This window comes from Drosophila tropicalis, unplaced genomic scaffold (assembly GCF_018151085.1).
Source record: "Drosophila tropicalis isolate 14030-0801.00 unplaced genomic scaffold, ASM1815108v1 contig_867, whole genome shotgun sequence".
Taxonomy (NCBI): domain Eukaryota; kingdom Metazoa; phylum Arthropoda; class Insecta; order Diptera; family Drosophilidae; genus Drosophila; species Drosophila tropicalis.
The window spans coordinates 2,189,676-2,198,749 of record NW_027173362.1 but is presented as its reverse complement, the minus strand read 5'-3'; the positions used below and the strand labels follow the sequence as shown (position 1 = coordinate 2,198,749).

The 9,074-nt window shown below is 38.8% G+C and overlaps 1 protein-coding gene across 1 annotated transcript; it reads left to right on the top strand.

Moving 5' to 3' along the window:
• Positions 1-5,620: 5,620 nt before the first annotated feature.
• On the top strand, positions 5,621-8,767 carry LOC137583511 (synaptic vesicle glycoprotein 2B). Its single transcript, XM_068298566.1, has 8 exons — positions 5,621-6,214; positions 6,281-6,459; positions 6,901-7,082; positions 7,144-7,430; positions 7,510-7,811; positions 7,879-8,038; positions 8,231-8,358; positions 8,443-8,767. The coding sequence occupies exons 1-8, from the start codon at positions 5,724-5,726 to the stop codon at positions 8,496-8,498; spliced, it is 1,785 nt and encodes a 594-aa protein (XP_068154667.1). The 5' UTR covers positions 5,621-5,723; the 3' UTR covers positions 8,499-8,767.
• The last annotated feature ends 307 nt before the right edge of the window (positions 8,768-9,074 follow it).

Here is a 9,074-nt window from a genome sequence, read left to right as displayed (position 1 = left end):
GTATGTCGAAACATATGTAAGATCTGTGCTGTTGATGTAAGCTCACTGGGTTCTATAGTTAGGAGTTGTAGCTATATTTGTACGTATGTATGTATGTATGTATGTATATGTGCAGCTGTTTGCTTTTTGTTTTCGGTGGCCCTAAAAAATTTCACAGTTTCTTGTTTTGAATGGGTGACCAACGGAACGCAATGTTGGCAACAACATAACGTCAAGGGTTGGCCCCCATGTGGTTGTCGGGGCACGACAACAACACGGCTATATGTATAAACGTTTGTATGTATTATACAACCTGACACACACACACACACAGACACACACTCACGCACCGGTGGGTGGACAGAGCTGAAGCTTTGGCACGCCAATACAATAACAAATTAAAGGCACAAAGGATTTAGCATGCGCCACGGCTTAGCTCTGTGGTTGCAGCAAAAACCACCTCCGTTTCCGTCTGCACTAACCCACATTCAATCCCACTCCCACTGCCACTCCCATTGCCTCTGCCACGTTGTTTGTGCGTGCAAATTGCGTTCTTAGCCATGGCCATGACCAGGGCCAGGGCCAGGCCATGCCAGGCCAGCCCAGGATGCTGTTCCTCCTTGGTGCTTAGCTTAAAGCGTACATTACCCGCTATTACCCCGTTATGTTTGTGGAAGTGAGGCAAGGAGTTACGACCGGTCTACATGTGGTCTATATGTGCGTACGTATGTACATACATATGTATGCATGCTTGTATGTATGTAGTTGGTTCCTAGCACATTTCCTAAGCTCCACTAAGCGCAAAGTTACGAGTTCGAGAGGCTACGTTGAGAGCGATGACAGGCGGCTCCTTCGTACTCAACTCTACATAGAAAAACAAAAAACAAAAAAAGAAATGGAAAAATGCTGGAAACGCACACACTTTCTGCAAAAAGGGAGCAAGTAAATGCGAGGGGCATATAGCGTAGCGTAGGTACTTAGTTGCACTGAGGGATTGAAAGGATTTCGAAAAACCTTCAGTCCAATGGGTCTTAAATACCACAGCAACAGCAACAATAGAGAATAATTGCCCCACACATACACATACATACATACATATGTATGTACATATGTATCCTGGGCTATAAAATCTATTATTTGGTCAAATTTATTTCAAACACCACAAGAAACAGTTCAACTAGATGAATTTAACAAAGCTTTGCAGCTAAATGAAGTTTCAGACATTTTTATAATAATTTGTTAACATAATGTACTTAGCCACAGTTGTTTGATCTACACGGTTTTCATTATCAAATTAATTTCTACTTATAATCAGTCAATTTCACTGACTGACTAACTCACTGAGTCACTAGCTAACTGATTGATGGATTGATTAATTGACGAGACTAACGCAGTGCACCATCCAGATACTTTGCCACATAGAACAGGTCTTCTCTTTGCTATCATTTAATATCCTGTAAACAAGTTATGGTCTAGAGCATATAAGGGTAACTGTAACAGCGAAAAAGGATAAACAATTTGATGATAAACCATGTCGGTTATAATCTTAAGATCCCTAATCTAGCAGACAACGTTTATCTTATAAGACAAAAGCTAAAAAGAATGCAAAATTTTGCTTAATTTTGGATGTAAAGTTCCCCTTTTTATAGTTACGGCAATAAACTAATTTGAACTAATCTATCATGGTTAATGTCTGTCCATTTCTTGCTTCATTTAGTTGTTATTCCCAACAAGTTTTAACCCTAAGTCTGTACTGGTACCCCGCAGATCAGATGTTTTCAGATCTTTAACTCTAACTTTGCATTAATCTTCCTAACGTGTTTTCTTGGCTCTCTTTTAGCCTGTGAGATTCTTTCTTTTTAGACTGAAAATATCCATTGTAGCCTAGTTGAAAAGTTTACGTAGATGAGCCACGAAGAAATCATCATTCAATTAGGAACTCTTGTCTTTTTCCATCCACGAGCTCTGTGTCTGCAATCAGATCATACACAATTTAATCCTAGCTCGTCTTTATTATGGAAGGTATCACTCAATCGGCTCACTAAATGAACGTACCTCATTTAGATTTTTTTCTCTCCCCTGCTCGCTGCTGGGTTATTTAATGCCAATGCAATTTGCAGCTTAGCCCCATGCTGGTTACCCTAAGCTGTTCGCTAATAACCAACGCATTAAATCCTCACTCTCTGCCCCCCGCTTCATGTATGTGTGTGCGGCACAACACGAATACCCACTCAAACCCATGTAGCTATCTACCTGGTAGGTGGATATGTGTGTAAAGCTCATTGCAACCGTGAATCGTGCACCGTGCACCGTTCACCGTGCGTTCGTGCATTTTGCACCTGCACTTGTAGCTATTCCTGTTCCTGTACCTAGTTGAAAGCGTTAAATGCAATAAATGGCATAAAACTTTGTTGTTTCCGTACAGACACATACATACACCCACACCCACACCCACACCCATCCACATACACACACACGTACATAGTTGCTTCCCCCATACCAGCCCTTTCACCATATACATAAACTTAAAGCATCGATAAGGGACATTGCATTATTGAGTTGGCAATGGTCGCTGTCGATAGCTTGCTGATGGTTTTGGTTAAGTTGGGCTGCAATGGGTCGGCACTGGCACTGGCACTGGCAACTGGCGGTTGGCATTCTGGCTCCTGTGGTGGAGTTTGGGCATTAGTTTGACATTTACTTGGGCATGTCGTTAGCAGCTGAGTGCCGTGGTGCCTGCCGTGTCTGTCGTGTCTGCCGTGTCTGCCGTGTCTGCCGTGTGGTGTGTGTGGTGAGCGTGTGGGACTATGTATTTATGTGGCGTCACAGTGATACACCCAAGTTAAAATGTTCGTCAAGTTGCAAAGTGGATTCAAGATAAAACTTTATTTTGCATACATTCGATCGTTAAACTTTTATTTCAATTCCGCAATTTACTTTCAACACAACAACAACAAATATGGCAACTAAATGGATGCCACGTTTAGTGATGTAAAAGAAAAACATGCAAAACGAGCATCGATGTTATTTCTTTTTTGTTTGTCTCCCATATTTCTGTTGATGTAAATGTTTTCAATAGATGGTTATTGTTATTGTTCATGCACAAAGATTGATTTGGAAAATTTTAAATTTTTGTTAAAAGAATTCTTTGCGCTTTTTAGCACTTTACTTTACCCGTTTGGTACTCTTAACTTAACTCGTTTATTCTCGTAGCTTGGCTATTTTCTATCCGATTTGTATGAAATTTGGTAGACCTATAGATACTCTTAGCAAATATAAGTGTACCAAATTTGATTATAATTTAACGACACTTACGCTGTTACGTCTAAACAAATTGAAAAGTATGGATAAGGGAAACTTTCATTGATAAGTTTAGATTTTTCACAAGGTGTAGCATGTGACATTATAATGCTTTTGGTCTATAGAATGAATATACATATGTTTATATGTATGTCTGTGTGTCTTTCTTGTCCAACGAGTGAGAGGAATGACTACAACAATTCAAATAGTTAAAATTGTTTGAGCTTGATTTAGGTAGACACACCTCAAATACTTGCCGGATTGCTAGATGCTGGTGGTGGCATCAAGTTATTTGAAACACTCCGCACCCGCCATTTACCTCTCCTTCTGTCACACTCTCTCTCTCTCTTTCTCCCTTTCTCTTTCTTTCATAAGACAACAGTCATCCAACCATTCATAATGTTTGCCCTGCCTAGACCGAAAGTACAACAAATTAAGCCTTTTAACAAACATAAACAAAAAGTCCAATTTGTTTTTGTTTTTGCGGTTGTTGTTGCCGCCAAGTTTTGTGACGCTGTCCAAAATGCAAAACTGTTAACTGCCTCCTCTAGTCACACCCACACCCACCAAGTCGACCCACTTCTTGAGTTCAACTTAACTCCCCCATTTCCGAGCACTCATTCACCTCACTAACTCTCTTCGACACTTTTACGTCGACTTTGTTGCTATGAAAAAGTGCAAAACTTTGGAATCGCGTTTTCCATCTCTTTCTCTCCCCGTCTCATTCTCTCGCCCGTTCTTATTCTCTGTTTCTGTTTAACTAAGATAATAGAGTGAGAAAATTTGCTTAGGCTGATTAAATTGTTATTAACAAAAAAAAAAAAAGAATAAATAAATAAATCCAAAAACAAAAAAAACCAAATCACAGCGTGGAAAATTTTGTTTTGCTTTTAAAAAACGCAGTACCACATACAAAAAAAAAAACCTTCGTCATAGTTTTAAGAATAGAATAGCAATCTAACAAAAACCTTTGATCTACAAGAAAAGCAAACTAACAACAAACTAACAATATTTCAGCATTGTTCAACACTGGCAATCCTCGATCCATAAACAAGAATCGCCCTTTCAATTACGATTCTCGGATAATTGAATAGTCCTGTCCGCTAACAGTTCTCATATATGTAGCTTTTTACAACACCATTAATCCCTTATAAACTCAACACTTTTCGTGATTTGAATAGTTATTTCACTTCAGTTAATCACCATGAATAAATATGAATGGCAATCATTGGGATATCTGTTATATTTTATAACACTGGTAGCATTTAATCGCACAAGCTTACGAACTACTGTAATTCATTAAAAGCTTTCACAACAAGGAACTTTCCAACTCTCGCAAATGCATTCCGAATCCCTTTCTGTTGTTATTCAACACCGACTGCCATTATTACTCTACATTTATTTTACAACATTGCCAACACCCAAAAAAACAATATCTCAAAAACACTCAGTTGTCCAGTCAATCATGATCAATGTGCAATGGCAGCTTACAACACTGGCAATCTTCTTAAGAAATACTTAATGCCCACATACAAATGCTTGCAGTTCCAAATAGGAAATACTGATTACCGATTTTCTGGGTACTTCTTAGTCATATTGTAATTGGTGTATATTTTCATACCTGGATTCACTTGTGTGAAAATGATACGTTGATTTCGTTACCAGGCATATAAATCATCGAGATTAGCTACTAGCCCATAGATTTACCAATGTCGTCATCATCACAATGCGAAACCGAAACAAAATCATGATATACCATAAAACCACTGTCAAGCAGGCAGCCATCATTCGTGTGGCCAGAGGCCCAGTCGTAAGTAGAGTGATCGTATATCTGTATGCTGCCATATAATGGGGGCCCGCAACCTTTATGGCTTCCTTTGCATCATCATCATAATCATAGACGTCTTATAAAAACGAAACAAAAAAACGGTATATTATAGTTATTTTATTCCTAGAAAGTAGGCTATTTCGATTATGCGATGGGCTATAACAACTTTTGCGAATTCACAGAGTTTCATTTAATATTTTAGATTACAATTGTTGTTATTTTTTCTAATTTCTCAGCAAACACTGTGGAATTAGCTAAAATTTAAATGCAATTTGAAATTTATGAAGATTTTGTTCATCATTTTGATTTGACCCACGTTATAGGGTATAGTTTCAGTCGTCTGTATGTAAGAAATATATTTAAATGCGTTGGGATTTGTTGTTGTTTTTTTGTTTTTTGTTTTGTTTGTGAATTAAAATCAACAAACAATTTGCTTTCCCACTTGGACTTGGACTGATTTAAGATCACTCTCGGTGGGCAACGCCATCAAGATATAGAGCAAGCTGATACTGGTAGCGTTCAGTTGGCGTACAATTGCCCCGAGACAAGCACATAGCAAGTGATTCCATGTCAGCGATTTGATTTAAAAGATCTCTAAAGATAACAAACCAAAAGGATGAGCCAAAATCTAAAGGATAATCTGCCCAAAGAGTTGCCAATTGGCACTCTAACGGACCATGGCAAAGAGCAAACGAAACAACAAACAACGGAAACGACCGATGATAAAACGGAAATTGCACAACCGACCCCAGCTGACTTTGAAACTGCCATCGATGCGGCTGGATTCGGCATGTTCAATATATTATTGTTGGTGGCAGGATTACCAGCTGCCATGGGCACGGTGTATGAGACATCGACCATGTCATATATACTACCAAGTGCCGAATGTGATTTGAAATTAAGTTTACTGGATAAGGGTATATTGAATGCCATCACGTATGCTGGCATGATTAGCTCGGCCGTACTATGGGGCTATCTGGCCGATATAAAGGGTAGACGAAATTTGCTAGTCGTTGGCTACATCGCCGATTCGATATGTGTTCTTGGCGGCGCCTTTAGCCAGAACGTTATACCGCTGATGGTATTCAAATATTTGGGAGGTTTCTGGTAAGTTCAAATCTGTTTAGGACAAGAACATACAATAATACATGGATGGTTTGAACATTTTGCTAGTATGAGTGGTCCATTTGCTGTCCTAATGACCTATCTAACTGAGTTGCATGGCCGTCGGCACCGACAACGTATTATGATGATGGTTGGCATTATGTTCTCATTGGCCACTCTATCGCTGCCATGTTTGGCCATGCTCATCTTACCCTATACTTGGGATATTAAAATTTTCGGACTATCATGTAAGTACCACACGCCAAGTTTTCACGAAACGTACTAAATCCGTACGCACACGTACGTACATTCATTGAGTAAATGTTGTTCATTATTAGATTGAAAGAGGCATGTGCGAATGGCACACTGATAGCAACAGATGGCTTCCATTCAGCTAGATATTATTAGGGCCCCATGCGCCATGCCCATAAAGGACTGAGCCAATCAGTAAACCACTTCATAAATATAAACTCTTAATAATACTTTAAGCTCTTTAATGGTACAACTGCGTAAGAGGAGCCAAGCGTCTGTTGAACTTTAAAATGATAAGAGAGGCTAGACAATTCTGCCATTCATACGACCTGTTGGCCATAGATACATATATCATACGATTTGTTTCACATTTGATCTCATTTGAATTCACTTGTTTTTAGCAATGCAAAATATATTTTTCTCTCTTCTCTGCACAGTGCATACATGGCAAGTTTTTGTTGCCATAACAGCGACTCCCAGCATATTGAGTTTCATACTGTTCCCCTTCTTTCCGGAGAGCCCCAAATTTCTAATGTCCAAAGGACGTAATGCCGAGGCAATGGAGGCATTCAAATTCATTTATGCCCTCAATACGCGCAAGTCCCGCAATGACTATCCAGTAAGTAAAGTAAACTAAATCATGCTAAGAAAAAGATGATTTCAAATCAATTTCGTTTTAGATCAAGTTATTGGCCAATGAGCTGACCGATAGTACCACTCAGGCCAAGCCAGCTGAAAACTCTGAGAAATCGAAAAATATTGAGATTAAATTATCCACTGAAAATGAAGTTTCCACCATTCAAGAAGATCCAGAATTGGGCAAAAACAAGAATGAAACTATCAGTGAAAAGGATCCGAAAGCAAGCTCCTTACGCTCAGGATTTACACAATTGCGTCCATTGTTCACCAAACCCTATTTGGGTCTATCATTATGGGTATATTTGCTCAACTTTTGTGTATTATTAGGGTGAGTTCAATGGATTCTCATTGGAGAATAATCTCCAACCTGTAGGTATAAATATGTTTGATATATTCTTCGCATACAGTCAAAATACTATGCGCCTCTGGCTACCTCAACTATTTGCCTCCATCAATGAATACGAAGGTCTGGCTGCCCAACAAGAGGACGAATTCCATGAAACGAGCATGTGCACCATTTTGGAATATAGTGTGAATCGCACACAACGCCAATTGGAGGCTGCCTCTTTGGCGGGCTCAGATATGGAGTGTACAGTGAATGTGAGTGCAGCAACTTATTCCAACAATTTGATTGTGTCTGCTGCGGGGCTTGTATCCTATATGTTGGCTGGATTCCTGGTGAATTTGGTTGGCGTCAAACGTATATTAAGTGAGTCTCCCTGTTTGTGCGATTATTATTATTAATCCAACAAGCTAATATTGAATTGCGATTCCAGCACTGTGTCTCTTCTGTGCCGGCTGCTGTTCCATTGGCTTGTATTGGTCAAATTCAGCTGCCACCACAGTGGCCCTGGCTTCAATCTTTGTCACCATGGGCAGTTTATCGGGAACTTCTGTGATAAGTGCATCCGTAAATCTATTTCCCACTTCATTGCGGTAAGTTCAAGTTCACAAAATCGTTTCATCTTTAGATTATTTAATGTAGTTTAAAACACGTTTATATCTTGTCAGCTTATTCTATTAATAACTCGGTCATTTGAAGACCGATTTTCATGAAATTCGTTGGATCGATAGATAATACCTAATACCAAATGTAACCAGATTTTCCAACATTTTACTCTATTGCAGCACCATGATTGTCTCACTGGAAATGATGTTTGGTCGCTTGGGCTCACTGTTGGGCAATATATTCTTTCCAGCACTCATGGGCTTGGGTTGTATACCGCCCTTCTTTATGATCAGCCTCTTTATGTTATGTGAGTAGTGGGATTTACTATTTGCTCTCTCTCTCTCTCTTCTATTCAACTAATTGCATTGTTTGTTTTTGTTTTCGTTTTTAGCTGGTTGCCTCATGGCTGCCTTTTTGCCACTGAAGAATAAAGCGGCACTGAAATGAAATGGGGAAACGCCATACAAAAAAGCAAAATACGAAAAAATACCAAAGTTTTAGTTTAGTTTTTAGTCGACACTCGTTTTTGTTTGCCATTGTTTTTTTTTTTTATATTTTTTTTTTTTTTTTTGCTTAAATTAAAAGTTAATTTATTGTTGATTCACTTTGCTTCCATCTCGTTTTCTAGGATTAAGCAATTTGTATGCAATTTTCATCTGCTTGTCAATTACATGAATTCCACTTTCATCAATTTCCATAAACTAAGTACTCCAACATTGCTCTGACACTCTGTAATTGCACTTATCAATTCCTGCTGTTTCTCTCTGGGTCTCTCTCTCTGTCTGTCTCCGAATTGCACTCAGTGCTAGGAGAAATGCAAAAATGCAAATGCAAAATTCAAGAAACAAACAGTCTTGGGAGAGAAAAAAAGGAAGAAAAAGACGCACTAAAGGAAACATGAATGTATAAGCTATGTGTGTGTGTGTGGGTGTGTGTGTGAAAAGTTAACAAAAAAAAAAAATGTGAACTGAAGAGTATTCTCTTTCTCAAAGTAAGAATGAAATGGCTTGATAATATAGAGCA